Source organism: Labeo rohita, chromosome 20, assembly GCF_022985175.1.
Source record: "Labeo rohita strain BAU-BD-2019 chromosome 20, IGBB_LRoh.1.0, whole genome shotgun sequence".
Taxonomy (NCBI): domain Eukaryota; kingdom Metazoa; phylum Chordata; class Actinopteri; order Cypriniformes; family Cyprinidae; genus Labeo; species Labeo rohita.
The window spans coordinates 4,190,291-4,206,725 of NC_066888.1; the positions used below are offsets into that span (position 1 = coordinate 4,190,291).

General features: G+C 35.7%; 1 protein-coding gene across 1 annotated transcript in view; it reads right to left on the bottom strand.

Annotated features, from left to right (window-relative positions):
• LOC127183018 (rho guanine nucleotide exchange factor TIAM2) overlaps positions 1 to 16,435 on the bottom strand; it is a 54,180-nt gene that overhangs the window by 7,795 nt on the left and 29,950 nt on the right. Inside the window, 10 exon segments of the mRNA XM_051138804.1 lie at positions 4,861 to 4,946; positions 7,421 to 7,651; positions 7,743 to 7,832; positions 7,950 to 8,028; positions 8,593 to 8,697; positions 8,822 to 8,992; positions 12,080 to 12,139; positions 15,018 to 15,167; positions 15,320 to 15,505; positions 15,898 to 16,295. Coding sequence (XP_050994761.1) covers positions 4,861 to 4,946; positions 7,421 to 7,651; positions 7,743 to 7,832; positions 7,950 to 8,028; positions 8,593 to 8,697; positions 8,822 to 8,992; positions 12,080 to 12,139; positions 15,018 to 15,167; positions 15,320 to 15,505; positions 15,898 to 16,295 — 1,556 coding nt within the window.

Consider the following 16,435-nt stretch of genomic DNA (forward strand, 5'->3'; position numbering starts at 1 on the left):
TTACTGTCTATGGAGTGTCAGAAAGCTCTCAGATTTCATCAAAAATATCTTAATTTGTGTCTTGAAGATGAACAAAGATCTTATGGGTTTGGAACAACATGAGGGTGAGTAATTAATGACAGAATTTTTATTTTTGGGTAAACTATCCCTTTAAGGCTATAAATGAACTATAAGAGTTGCATGACTTTAATGTCACTGTCATTTACTTTACCACAATAGGTCCTATAAGTTTGAATTAAAATAGTTTGAAGAGGGTGAGTATAAATATATAATGATAATGATAATGATGTAGATGAGTTAAGTGTGGTGAGGTTTAATGTCCCTACAACCTCCATAGTCCCATTTAGCTACTTGTTAGCAAAACATTTGCTTAAATGTTTTGAACGTCTCTTCACACTGCTCAAACATACACAAAAACGGCATAAAAATATTTTAAAAGTAGTTTTTCCCTGAAAATCGTTCCATATGCACCTTACAAATGTGAGATCAAATGCCATCAGTTCTTATGTGTCCTGTCACAAATCAAGTTTGCATATACTAAAGTGTGAAAAAGATTTGAGCGCTAATGCAAAAGGGAAGATTATCAGCAAATAACTACATTTTCAGTCTATTATTCGTTGTATTAAAAAAGCAGAAAGAATGGTGTGGACTGATGAATTAGCACATTGTTTGCCTTTAAGCAAAGACACCAGATAGACATGTAAACAGCATTAAAAACATGGTTTTTACTACAGGGGGTCTTTAAATGGTGTGTTTCGATCTTTACACATTGACTAAATCAAACTCTATTAGAATGAAAGGGATTTTAACACAATGCCTGTGCCTTTATGAATAAAGCTCTCACCCGCATTCACTCACTGAATGCTGTATCAATGACCTGCTTCTTAATCAATACAATCCAGCACTGCTGGATAAAACACTTGAACCATTAGAAAAAGGCTCCAGCGGTGCCCGAGGGCAAGAAATGTTGACTCGAAGCTTGTCTCAAAAATGCAAACGCTCTCCTAAAGGCTTTATCTCCAGAGCGCATGTGGCTCCTTTCACCGGGGTGCATAAAAAACAGCATCACCGGTAAAAATTCAAGCCATTTGTCATCGTAATCTGTGCTGTCAGAGTGTAATAAAGTGCTGACAAACTGATAAATCCCTCTGGGCGGCTCTGCAGAGCTGCTCTCAACACATACAGGATGGAAAAACACCTACTATAAAACCCATATGAAATGATCATTCTTTTCAAAACTCAGTACAGTCATAGAGTGTATAATCATAATGAAGTGCAACTGAGAGTATTTGAAGGTCATAGGAGATGCGTTCACAAACACACTCATCTATTCTGACACACAATGCACAATCAAGTACAATCCACAGTAATTACAGACTACAGGAACACAACAGCATGAGATAAAACAGTCCAGGGTCTCTGTGTGCATCCGATAGGCAGAAATACAAGTTATATAACCATAGAGGTAACACTTTATTATAACTCTATTATGAGGGAGGGGGACTGTCAAAAGACAGTGAGTCAGGGCCCATATTTTCTGAGAAAAATATTGAAATGAGTTTCTTTCTTATGAAAAGATAATTTCTAAGAATTAGATTATTCTGTAGAAATTGTATGAATTAAATGTTTAATTCCTTAAAATTGTACACAAAATGTCATTGTAAAAACAAAAGTTTTTTAAGCATGAAGTTAAATATTTTTATTAAGATAACTAAGTTAACTCCATTTCTACCAGTAAGGATTAATAATATAAAAAGTAGTTTACATAATAATAATATACAATTTTAAACAACTGTGTTTAAGTACTTTTTTTTGATATATTATAAATATATATTTTCTGTTAAATAGTTAACAAGCATAGTGAAACTTTTTAACCAGTGCACAATGTTTAATCAATGTAAATGGACAAGTATTCCAGGAATAATACATTTTGTATGAAATATTACTTTTAAATATTTAGATAAGTGTTATTTAAGATGAAAAGATCCTATACATTCATATATGATTATATATGAAAATCTGTTTACATCTAAATTTCTGCCATTGCTCAGTAAAACAGAAAGTGTACAATCAACTCAATGTATTAACAATGTATTAACTAACATAAAAAAACTATGAATATTACATTTATTACACTATTTATTAATCCTTGTTCAAGTTAATAAAAATACAGTTGTTCATTTGTTTGTTTGTTCAGAGTGCATTAACTAATGTTAACGAATGAATATGAACCTTATTATAAAGTGCTGATAAATAATATAAAATGTAATTTATTATATATATATATATATATATATATATATACACATATATATATTTCTCAATGTACAGTCTAAATATGCAAGTTATTGTAATTAAATATCACTATTAAAAATTTAGAAGTTTGGAGTTTTATATAATGAACATATTATGAACACACACACACACACACACACATACACACACATATATATATATATATATATATACATATATACATATATAAATCAATTTTCTGAATCAAAGATCTGCCATTGGTTGGTAAAACAAATAGTCCTGCCCCAAATGCATGCAATCTACAGATGGCTTTCAGTTGACTCATGCTTTAAAGATATTTTACATAATGTATAATAAACATATTATATTAATAAATGTTATGTTATAAAGTGTTACCATAAATGTATGTAAACTATCACTATATAGCCACAGAAACAAAGACAAATGAGAAACGTGTCAGTACCAGCGAGACGCACTCACACCTCCCACACGCGCTCACGTCATCCAGCAGTCCCACCATCATCTCCTTGAGGGTCTGATGGAGTGATGACAGTGGGAAGAGCGCACAGAATTCCTCTTCGTCTCCTTCTGCACTGTTCTGTCCCACCACCCGACACATGACCTCTGACCTCTCCTCTATGCATGTACTGCACTATAGAAACCAAAACACTCAGTCTACTGCAGGGACATGCTAATCTCTCTCTCTCCACTGTCTTTAAGCCTGGATTAAATCTAAATGACCACATGCTGATCTGTTACTGACCTCCCATAAAGCAGGAGAGAAAGTCAATCACTCATTTTGTTCACTTAGATGTCATACTACGTCTAACCTTCATAAAAACAACAAAGGTCAAAGAGAGAAAGCTCAATCAACACGAGCTGTGGTGTTCAAAATTATGTTTTGAGACTTCATAACCTTTTATCTAGTGCTGTCAAAATAAGTGTGTTAATGTGATTAATTTTTCCATTTTAACAGCGTTAAAAATATTTAACGCAGTTAACATTCATCAGCGGAAGCTCTTAAAGTAATAGCAGCCAAATAACCTAATAACACAGCTGCTGTGATGTCTATTAATCAGTACTTTTTGTTGCTTTAAGAATTCATCTATATTTAATTTAGTATTTGATAACTGAAATTTCTGTATATTTCCTACTTGCTAAAGGGCACAGGTAAATAATGTGTTTATGTGAAGATTGTTTTAAGTTTATTTAAATTAGAAGTTTTTTTTTTCTCTAATAAATGTTCAAATTAATAGCTCTCAATTGTAGTGTAATGTTAAATGGTTATAGTCAATGGTTAAGTATAAAGAAAAAAAGTACAATTTCCTAGAGCTGATGTCTGTTGGTACCAGTGGTACCTTCAGTCATAAAAAATGTTTTTAACAAATATTAAAATATACTATCTTTATGTTTTTTTCTACATTTATTTGAAGATCGAATGTATAATTATTGCAATGTAAAAGTATATTTAAAAACTTTCACGTTTAATGTAAAGATGGGATTAATCGCGAATAATTTCAGAAAACAAAATGTGCGATTAATTAATTTTTTTAATTTTCTTTTTCTTTTTAAAATCTTCAGCATTTGTCTGAGGAACAGCAGGCAGTGTAACTGTTCAGGACAAACAAGGAAAAAAATGTGCAATTAATTAATTTTTTTAATCGATTGACAGTGCTACTTTTAACATATTTTATATACTTTTTTTTATGTATTGCCCTACAATGACAATTGTTTCAATCGGAGGAAATATAATTTTGATCAAACAACCAAAATAGACTGAAAAGGTCTAATGCAAAATGTTTCCACAGTGTTTAAAATATATATTTGTAAATATGTTTAATCAAATTTTATATGTATGTCTCAAAATAACTATGCATGGTCATAAACAGCAAAACACTAAAGTTAAAATGTTTTTTTTTGTTTTTTGTTTCTGTAAAAATTCTCTTATGCTCACCAAAGATTCATTTATTTGATTTGAAATAATAACAGTTATACTGTAAAATTTATTGCAATTTAAAATAACTCTAATATAAGTTATTCCTAAACAGCTGCATCATTACTCCAGTCTTCAGTGTCACAGAGTCCTTTAGAAATGAAGTTTATTTTACTATTTAAGAAACATTTATTCTTATTATCAATGTCCAAAATGTTATTTTGTATTTTTTATAATTTTTGTGGAAAACGTGACACACGTTTTTCAGAATTCGTTGATGAATATAAACTTCAAAATTTATTTGAAATAGAATTTCATAAACTTGTGAAAGTCTTTGCGAGCACTTTTGAACTTAAACTTGAATATTAAAAATTATAGATTTTTAATGCATGTTTACTTTTAATTCAAATACTGCCAAGCCCTACATGTCATGACATGCCAAGACAAACACATTTTACACTGTAAATCTGCCAATGCAATTAAATGCAAGTATTATTGTTTGCTGCTGCCAAGTGTGCAGTAAGACTGTGGAATTCTGTTGAGCACGTCTCTCTCCACCTCTGACCTCATAACACCGACCGTAATCCTGCTCACACCAGCCAGTCTCTCAACACAAGCAGCTCACACCTTCTAAATCTCTGACAGCACAGCCGCTCATTCCCTTGGCTTACCTTTCCGCCCCTCTCGCCCTTATCGTTCACCTCCTCCAAAGAAGGTGCCACGGAGCCCTCGGGAAATTCTTGCTCTTGAGCTGGATCTAAGGGAGAGAAAGAGGTGCAAAAGATGTTATTGAAAGAGTGGGCTGATTACTAAAGTGAGACGCGTTAAGTCACGGTGATAGAGAGTGAAATAAACACACTCAAGGCTCATTAGCTTAGCGCTCTCTCTCTCTATAGGCTGACCCATGCGAGAGTTTGACCTTTATTAACCGCCATTGATCTAAACTCACTAACTCTGCATGCAGGTCCACTTCAGCAGACCTCTTGTTTCTCATTCTACAAAGGTTGGCATTGCACCAAATGGGAAACATAATAGGTACTGAGTTTACAGTTAGAATAATGTTACAAACCCCCCTACAGGAAACACCATCCTGTAGGAAATAACAGTCTTGTTGTCTGCAAAGAGCCCTGTGGTATAATAGTTTATGTCTGGGCATTTTGACAGCGCCACGCTGTGAAACAAGCTGTCCGTCATTAGGTTCTCATCATAAAAACAGCGGGAGTTGTTTCATTGTTTGCAGTATGTATAAAGAGCCAGGGGCCGCCCGCAGTCACAGCCCTTTGCAACCCTGCAGGCAGTTTCTTCACTACTGCCCATTCAAACTGAGTAACCAAATACATTTTAAATGCTATTTGCCAAATAAAATAAAATAAAACGAAGCTGATTAAAGTTTACTGATGATTACTGTAGGTAACTGCATGATAAAGTAAAATGTTTTATTTAAAAAAAATGTAAACTGAGATTTCAATATTAATTTATTAATTTTAATATTTTTGTTTGTTTGTTTGAGAAAAAAGGGCACCGCTTGAGCCAGGACCACTGGTGCCCCTCCAAAAAATGAAATAAAATAAAATAAAAAGGCATACAGTGTGACACACTGGAAAAAGAATGCAGAAATACAGCTGAGGTCAAAAGTTTACATACACCTTGCAAAATCTGCAAAATGTTCATTATTTTACCAAAATAAGAGATATCATACAAAATGCATGCTATTTTTCATTTAGTACTGACCTGAATAAGATATTTCAATATTTCTTCATAAGAGAAAATAATAGCTGAATTTATAAAAACGACCCCGTTTAAAAGTTTACATTCACTTGATTCTTAACAGTTACCTGAATGATCCACAGCGGTATTTTTTTGTTTAGTGATAGTTGAGTCCCTTGTTTGTCCTGAACAGTTAAACTGCCCGCTGCTCTTCAGAAAAATCCTTCAGGTCCTACAAATTATTTGTTTTTTCAGCATTTTTGTGTATTTGAACCCTTTCCAACAATGACTGTATGATTTTGAGATTCATTATTTGACAACGAGGACAACTCAGAAACTCATATGCAACTATTACCGAAGGTTCAAATGCTCACTGATGCTCCAGAAGCAAAAACAGTGCATTAAGAGCCAGGGGTGTAAACTTTTGAACAGAATGAAGATGTGTACATTTTTCTATTTTGCTATATATATATATATATATATATATATAAAATATGTGTGTGTGTGTGTGTGTGTGTGTATATATATATATATATATATATATATATATTTTTAGTAGTGCCCAGAAGCTACGTACCTAGAAGACAAAATAAGTTAAATATACCCCCCCACGCCCAAGCTTTTAACGCATTGTGTACCTTCTGCATATGAGTCCTTCAAATGTCCTCAGTGTGAAAGGATGGATTTCAAAATAATACAGTCATTGTTGGAAAGGGTTCCAATACACAACAATGCTGAAAAAACAAAGAATTTGTGGGACCTTAAGGATTTTTCTGAAGAACAGCGGGCAGTTTAACTGCTCAGGACAAACAAAGGAACTCTTGAACAACTATCACTAAACAAAAAAAAAACACAGCTGTGGATCATTCAGGTAACAACACAGTATTAAGAATCAAGTGTATGTAAACTTTTGAACAAGGTCATTTTTATAAACTATTATTTTCTCTTGTGGACTATATGTAAACTTCTGATCTCAACTGTATATACCCAAGACCACAAATAAGAGTCAAATGAAAAATCTGTCACCCTCTGCAGGTCATGTATTTTTACTACAGAAAAAGCAGGGGACATGCAGTTTTATGTGCAAAGACATAATGGCAACATTCACTACTATTCAGAAGTTTGGGGTCAGTAAGATTGATTGATCGATTGTCAAATGAATACTTTTTTTCAGTAAGAATGCAATCAATTGCTCAAAAGTTATGGTAAAGACTTTTATATTGCAAATATATGTATTTCAAATAAGTGTTTGAAGATTAAATTGATCAAAGAATCCTAAATTTGTGTATCAAGGTTTCTTTAAAAATATTTAGCAGCTCAACTGTTTCAGCATTGATGATGATAATTAGAAATGTTTCTTGAACACCAAATTAGCTTACTAGAATGATTTCTGAATGATTGTGTAACAATAAAGACTGGAGTAATGGCTGCTGGAAATTCAGCTTTGCATTACAGGAATAAATTACATTTTAAAATATATCAAAATAGAAAAGCAGTGCATAATAAAGACAGCTGCTCTTCTACCTGAGGTCCACTGCTCCAGGTGAATGATGTTGCCATGAGAAGGTTGGGTTTGATCGGGTTCACTGAGGTCACAGTCTGGCCAGACAGAGCTCTGGTCGTCTGAGCTGTTATCCTCACGTCTGATGACAAGACTGAGTTCTTGTTGGCTGAAGAAGCTCTGCATGAGGCCGAGGTCGAGAGAGGCCACACTCATGCCATTAAGACTCAAGATCTCGTCTCCAGCTTTCAGACCTACAAAGACAATATGCATGCATACAAATAAATCACAGCAAAACCAAAAATAACATTTAAAATCAAGACATAGGAAATGTTAAAATATTACCTTCAGTAAACGCCAGGCCTTCAGGATGCACCTCACTAACATACACATGACTTCTCCTGGCACCATCCACATGACCTGTGACTGCGAAACCTGCAGAGAACCGTAAGATTAAATTAATCACTGCCAGATTTCTGATTAGAGTAAAGTAATATTCACCTGTGGATGAACTATTTATTTTCTTGCTGATTCTGCTGTACAGTAACTCACCAAAGTCTACAGTTGTGTCCAGACGGGACATGTTTATGTTCAACACATTGACAGGCCAAACTTCCAGTTCATCATAGACCTGTTAAACAAGAGCAGAGCATCATTGTTGCAGTGTGTATAAGAGGAAAAAAACAACTTAGACCAAGCTGGGACATGCTTATATTCTAATCCAGCTAGTTTTAGGGTGTGTTCACACTTGTAGTTCAGTTCGTTTGGTTCACAAAGAGCTCATAAAAGGGACTTTACCTTATCATTGCTCCATGTTTGCCCTCTGCTCATTTTGTTTTGGATACACCGCTTGTTCTCTTCGTGAAATCATCTTGTCATTACTTGCTGTTTTTGGTTTGTTTATAAGTATTAGGTCCGTGTTGCGTTTATACTTTATTTGAAACACACCAGAGTTTGCTTGGAAGCGAACCGAGACCCATCTTTTTAGCACCAGGATTCGGATGGCAGCGTTCACACTTACTCAAACGAAGCACACTAACAGATCAACCGCACCAGAGTTCATTTTAATCGAATTAAACATGACAAGTGTGAACACACCCTTAGATGGACAATTTTAGGCTGGTTCACAGAACAAACTAGTCAAAACAGTGTTTAGCTAAAAGAATCCACTTTATAAAGTGTGTTTTTGTCTCACCAGGTTTCTCAGCAGGTCTGTGGGCGCTGGAGTGCTTCTCTCCACATCTTGTCCCAAATGTCTCCTCATGTGTAGGCAGTGCAGTGCTGGGTCAAGTTGCTTTACCTATAAAAGACAATGATTTCCACTATTACATTCATTGCAAATGCATGACTTTGAATTGCTCATGTTTTTTCTGGTTATTGTCAGTTTAGGTCACTAGGTGTTTGACAGGTGACTGCTGAATTACCTTGCATGCCAATGACAGAACGTCAGCGACCAGAGAGTCCTGTTTGACTGGCACACTGATGAGCTGACTGTCCGGCATAAACACATACACCCGGCTTTCCAAACTGCAGTCCCATTGGTTACCTTCAGGTGGCGCTGTTGAATGCAGTTTGTTATAGGCGTCCAACTTCTGCTGACATCAGGCAAGAGGATAAGAACAGAAATGAAGAAAAAGAACAAAAGTGAGTTTAAGTTAGTTCTGCATCTTGCTCAGTATGAGGTATGACATTGATAATTTACATTATTAATAATAGTAATAATAATTCATCAACGCCCACCACACACCAGCTTATTGGTGGAAAGGAGAAAAAGTGATGAACCTCAACTCTTTTCGAAAGACATCCTGGGATTTTTAATGACCACAGAGAGTCTGGACATCGGTTGAATGTCTCATCCGAAGGACGGGACATTAGATAATACCAGTTGCTTTATATAACTTGTTTGCATTGTTTAAAGGATTAGTTTACTTCCAGAACAAAAATGTACAAATAATTTACTCACCCCCTTGTCATCCAAGATGTTCATGTTTCTTTCATCAGTCATAAAGAAATTATGTTTTTTTGAGGAAAACATTTCAGGATTTCTCTCCATCTAACTACGGTGCACCCAAGTTTAAACTTCCAAAATGCAGTTTCAGTGCAGCTTCAAAGGGCTCTAAATGATCCCAACAGAGGAATATCTAGCAAATTATGCAGTGAAATGATCGGTCATTTACTGAAAAAAACAAAAAAACAAAAAAAACAATATATACACTTTTTAACCTCAAACGCTCGTCTTGACTAGCTATGTGTGAACTGTTTTTTTTTCGGTCATGACAGTTAGGGTACATCTAAAAACTGCCGTCTCATTTTCTCCTCCAACTTCAAAATCGTCCTACATCACTGTTTTTACTTTTTTGTAAAGGGTGTTTGTTCTTCTTTGCATGTTCACTTTGTAAACTCTGGGTTGGCACTTCTGAAGCGATGTAGGACAATTTTGATGTTTTTGAAGGAGAAAATGAGATGGGAGTTTTTAGATGTACCCTAACTCTCATGACCAGAAAAAAACAGAGTTCACACAGAGCTAGATGAGACAAGTGTTTGAGAATAAAAATTATATACATTTTAATAAAATACAATAAGACCCTTTTTCCTTGGCTGGGATCATTTAGAGCCCTTTGAAGCTGTATTTAAACTGCATTTTAGTTCAAATTTGGGGGCACCATAGAAGTCCATTACATGAAGAGAAATCCTAAAATGTTTTTTCTCAAAAAACGTAATTTCTTTACGACTGAACAAAGAAAGACATGAACATCTTGGAAGGGGGTGAGTATATTATCTGTCAATTTTTGTTCTGGAAGTGAACTAATCTTTTAATTATCACTTAAAATAGTAAAAAAATAAAGTCTCTCTGCATTCAGTGTGTAGATCCAGAACCATGTTCTGTCTGCTACACCTAAGCAAAAAACTTTTTGCTGCTTGATATTGCAAACTGGTGTATCTTACAATATTATTTTAATATATTTTAATGATGAATATACTGGTTTGTAGTCCAAACAGGTTAACTGTTTACTGCACTTTGCTATTTTTCTCGTTATTTCCCAAGAACGGCTAATGAACCGGACGTCCTGAAAATTCACAGAAAATAGCTTACTTTCGTGTTGAAAAATAAGGTGGATATAAAATGATAAATGTTTTAACTGCAATGTGTTGCAAAATTAAATCTTGAAAAGTAAACAATCCTGTTTGGTCTTCCTTTGCAACTCTATTCTGATTCTACATCTATATGCATACAGATAGTACACTAAAAAAGTAAGATATAGTTTTGGGAAGTACCTTGATTTTGACAGTATCAAAATAGCATTTTCCAACAACAGTATTACATCACAACTGTATACTAAAGTATGCTTAATTGTTCCAAATGAACACTTGTAGTCAGTGTTGCCAAGTCCACTGTTTTCCCACGGAATTGGGCTACTTTAAGACTGTTGCCGCGGATTGTTTTTCATGTCCGTGGGTTGAAGTGATCCCAAAAATGTATCTATCCACTGGAATGGGAATTTTATCAGGGGGACCCTGCCAAGAACTGCATATTTTACCCTGTGATATGTGATTTTTAATGGGGGACCCCCCTCTAAACGTGATTGGGCTAGTTTTGAACTAGCAATTGGGTGGGTTTTGTTGTAAAACCCTGGCAACCCTGCTTGTAGTGTACTTCAAATGTTATAATATATTTTTAAAACTGTATCTGCAAATAATATAATATTTATACATTAAGCGTACTTAAGAGATTACACTGTTATGAATTTTTTCTTTTAAAAATGTCAAATTGAAAGTTTTACAGTACATTTTAAATCATGTTTTACTGATCTTTTGTCGCATTTTAAAAAACAAATATTTTGATGTGTTGACTAGCATACTAAAGCACATTTACAATACTTGATGCTTGTTGCTGAAATATAGCATTTCATTTTTTCAGCTGCCTTTTTAATAAACAAAGCATGAGGAAAAATCCACTCAATCTTTCCTGTCCTCTTGTTCTGAGCCAGCATGCTGGGTCAAAGCCAGGTGCCAGCAACACTAATATGGACCTTTAGCGCACTCCTTATTCTGTGAGAGGGAGAAAGGGGGGTCACGTCCCTTTTCACTGACTCAACTCACACAGCTGTCACAACAACCTGCTGATCTGTTGACATTATGCAGTGCAAACAGATCGGGGGTGGAGAAATGGCCAGAATGGGGGAGGATCTTTCAGTGCAATTCTATTGTCCTTCAGCTGCATCCTCAACATGGGGATTTGACATTGCAAGAGCTGTTGAACAATATAAGATGTCTTAACAGACTTTGGGGAGCTATTTTTAAACTGTAACTTGCTAAGGACAATTTACTGCTAAGTTTATAATAGTCAAGCTACCTAGCTTAGAGACGTTTATTTCTTTAAAAAAAAATAAATAAATAAAATTGAAAAAAAAAAAATATTGAAAGCAAATATTATAAAATAAAATAGATTTTAATGTCATTTTTTATAGAAACATGTAGGTTGTGTATTTAAATATATTTTAATAACTCAAATAATTTAACTTTACATTATATTATCTGCAAGTACAGTTTTCAACATTTTTTAGATGTGAAGTGCACACTTAATACAATTAAACACCTTTTTTCCCATAAGGGAAAAACAGAGAATGTGATTTTCACTTGTTAAATTACAATGTGTAGTCATTTTAAAGTGGTGTAATTACCTCTGAGCTGCTTTGTGTGGATGGGTGACCAAACGATCCAGAGGAATATCCTTCAAATATCTGCATCACAAACACACATACAGAAACATTAGATGCACATCGTAAGAACTGCATAACAGCATCCAGGCTAAAAAAAGCAACATGTTTCTATCTCCGTGCCTTAATTAGAAGCCATCAATTGGAGGCGCCAGCTTTGATACTATTCTGATTGTAGATCACAGCAGAAATAACCCTGAGGTTTTCTGGGAAATAATGAGAGGTCTGGAAGATGCTAAAATTATAGGTCTAAAAAAGCTGACAGATGCATCAGCCTTAATCATGAGGGCAGAGTGGGAGACACAGTCTCCCCTTACCCAAGACACCCGTATGCCCAAAATCCTTCTGCTAACACATAAACACATACTTATTATATGGATGTAGTATATACAAACAGACAATGGCTTGTCCTCTGCAGTTTATTGAAAAAGCAAAACCCAAAACACCAAAAACTGACATAAGCTTTGTTGTCACTATACACAGACAGCTAGCTACTTACTACCAGCCTAAGATGGATGGTTGGTTTTAGCTGATCTTCCAGCCTGGTCATAGCTGATTTGCAGGCTGGTTTTAGAGTGGTTTGGGAGACCAACTGACCAGCCTGTTAAAACTATTGTTTTAGCAATACCTTTCAATAATTAATGCAATAAACTAATTTTTGAAACTCACTTCCATCTTAATTTTATTTTTTTATTTTTTTCACAGATCTTGTTGAAAACTGGTGTTTTCAGTGACAAAACATTTGTCTGTCCACACTGAAACTGTGACATGATGTGATGCAGTCAAAAACAATCAGAAGATATTTAACATCTAACGTACATCAGATATAAGTTATGAGAAATACGATTTTTTTGAGTGGGATTTCACTACTGGTGGGTTGAATCAACACTACACCAAAAAAAAAAAAAACAAACACAAGAAAGCCCAAAGCTATGGAAGTCTGTTTCCGCTACTAAATTAAAAAAAGAAAGAAATTTCAACTTTTTATCTCACAATTCTGCCTTTTTTTCTCACAATTGAGTTTAAATCTGGCAATTCCAACGTTTTTCCCTGAATTGTGAGATATAATCTCACAATTGCGAGTTACAAAGTCAGAATTGCAAAATATACACTCAAAACACTGAGAAATTAGGTAAAAATTGTATAAACTTGCAATTGCGAGTAATAAAGTCAGAATTGCACTTAAAATTCTGTGAAATTGTCAGAATTACAAGATGTAAACTTGCAATTGCAAGTTATAGTCAAAATTGTGAGATATAAACTTGAAATTCTGAAAAAAATTAAGTCAGAATTGTAATTGCAATTGTGAGTTATAAAGAATTGTGAGATATAAACTTGAAATTCTGAAAAAAGTCAGAATTGCAATTGCAATTGTGAGTTATAAAGTCAGAATTGCGAGATATAAACTTGCAATTGCGAGTTATAAGTCAGAATTGCGATATAAACTTGCAGTTGTGAGTTATAAAGTCAGAATTGCGAGATATAAACTTGCAATTGCGAGTTATAAGTCAGAATTGCGATATAAACTTGCAGTTGCGAGTTATAAAGTCAGAATTGTGAGATATAAACTTGAAATTCTGAGAAATAATGTAAAAATTGCGAGATATTTTTTTTCTCAGAATTGTGAGAAACAAACAATTAAGCGGAGTAAATACTCTATGACTGCTAGTTGACATGTAGTTGCAAAGTCACTTATAGTCAGCAGAATGTCTAAAGCAAACTATCAAAATAAAGGATTACCAGCGAGTCTGGTGGAAAAGAGCTATAAAAAGTACAGAGGTAGACATCAACAAAACAGTAGCAATACCTGAACTGTTTATCTTAGTGACGGCATTTCTGACTTGACTCTGACTAAAGCATCTAAGCCCTCTGGAAACAATCACACCGCCCCCCATAACCCTGTTGAATCACACAGCATCAGACTCTACATCTGTGCAGTAGAAGCTGTCTCTCTTCTTTCAGACTGCTTCCAGCTTGCAGCAATTAACCGCATGTAGCTCATGGTAATTCCCGTCTTTGGAATCATGCACTATTAGGGCTGTTTTGACCAGATTTGGTCCATTTAAGGATGGATGATTACGAGGCTGGAACCGCTGAGCGATTGGCTCCAAACTCACGTGAGGCCGTCTACATAATCATACATGTGGATTTAGAGCTCATGCTCTGTGTTAACACAAAAGCCCTTCAGAGAAGGAATGCTGATCTGGGCTTAATTACAAAAACTGATCCAGAAACAGCATTTCCAAAACAGCCCCCAAACACTTTGACGGGAGAAAGGAACAGGACTGCTGTGTGTTTTCCTGCCATTTGACCTCCAGAGAAAGCTTTGATGAGTGAGTCAGTGGTTGTTTGTTTTATCCGCAGAGTGTGACAGTGTTTCCCACCCTGACACCTGTGGACAGCATTAACACACTACTGTGAGACTAAATGAGTAAAACAGGCCTGTGTCTTATATGACTATTCAGTAGTGCAGTCGTAAACGCAAGGCAGTGAACCTCAGAGTAAGACTACTAATCCGAAATCACAGCTCTTTTAGTATGCAATGATTCAATGCAATAAGAATTAACATTAAGTAAGGGCAAGCTAGAGAAAAATGATTATTACATTTTAAAAATTGATATTTTTCTTACAAAAACACATCGATTTGCTAAATGAGGCCTTTATTCACCCCCCCAGAGCCGTGTGGAGCACTTTGTATTATGGATGGATGTGCTTTATTGGAAGAGCTAAGACAATTATTAACTCTGATAACTCTGATTGGATTCTGCTGATGAAAAAAAGTCATGTACACCTAGGATGTCTTGACGGTGAGTAAATCATGGGCTAATTTTCATTTTTAGGTGAAATAACCCTTTAATTTCTTTGCGGCAAAAGTGTACGTCTTGATCTATTTCAGTCTTACCTGGGACAGGGACTGTCTCTTTTCCCGGTTGCGTTTAGTCAGACTGTCTAGACCCTTCTGTGAAGAAAAGAGTAGTCCTCGTTTGTTCCGCATGCCTCGAGGATGCGAACGAGATCGTCTCTTCAGGGTGGCTTCATCACGAGTGCATATCTGTACAGACACAAGCTCATTAAAAACATGTTTCATCTTAATGCTGCATCATCTTAATTTAATTTTGTGTCATGCCTTGAAGGTAAATTGTTTTAATGAGGTCTTTTTTGGTATCTTTCAGAACTCCCTCAAAGCATGTGACAGATCCTCACCAGAGCATGAAAGGACGAAACAGAGAAAATTCCCAGACGACCTAGCACCATTTTAGATGGGCGTCCAGCAGTGGCAAGAAGGCTTTTCGGATTGGGCAGCTCAGTGCCCTGCAGGCTTGCCAGGTAACAGCGCATGCGGAAGAGCTCTAGGTTAAACTTCTCTAGATTCTGTTCCCATTGCAGGATCTGTGGGCCAGAGATGAAGAAGAAAAATGCATTGAAATAACTTGAGAAAGCTGTAGAAATTTTGAATATTATAGTGTTACAACAACCCACAACATTGGCCGTGACTTATACGTAAGCACCCCTCACATTTTTTTAAGCATAAAAATCTAGAAATAGATAATGCAAATCAGCAAGATGGGAAGGGATGGGGGTCAAGTCTGAATGCATGTACTATATATTTGGATGCTCTGAAGGCACTGTGGTGTGGTTTCTGTTCAAACACCAACAGCAATGACTTAATTGCCCAATTTAGCAAACCACTCATCTGAACTACTTGGTCTCAGCCTTTAATCTTTCAAAACAAACCACACACATATGCATAAACATCACCACACATCCGTTTTGTTCCTCACCTGGCTCTCAATAGCCTTCCTGTTCTTCTGGTCGCTGATGACGGACAGCTGCAGCTCAGCCATCTTCTTCATTTTGCCATCCATGTCGATCTTCTGCAGGAGAGCTCTGCTTTGGCTCTTCAGCAAACGTAGAGTGTCCTCCTTCCCTTGACGCTTAGCTAAATGTGATGCGCTGGCAGAATGGATGGCCGTCACCCAGTTCTCCAGGTCTGTTTGGTTAGCAGCCTGAAAGAGATAGACATCTCCATATGCATTGCTGAGGCAGAAGACATGCTCTTTCTTGGGATGCTCAGGAACTGCCTGCACAATGCTGTCCTCAGCAAGCACTGCGTAACGTGGGGTGCATTCCTGCTCAGGGGAGGTCTTTCCATTGGATTCACCCAACAAAAGTGTACAGCCTACAGGAGAAAGGAAAACAGGCAGAACTTATAATAATGAAGAGGAAACATTATCCATTACAGCTAAATTTAATTGGTTGTGCATGTTTTACTTGCTTACAAATTCAACATTGCATTTATTGTCCACATGTTCTCAAGAC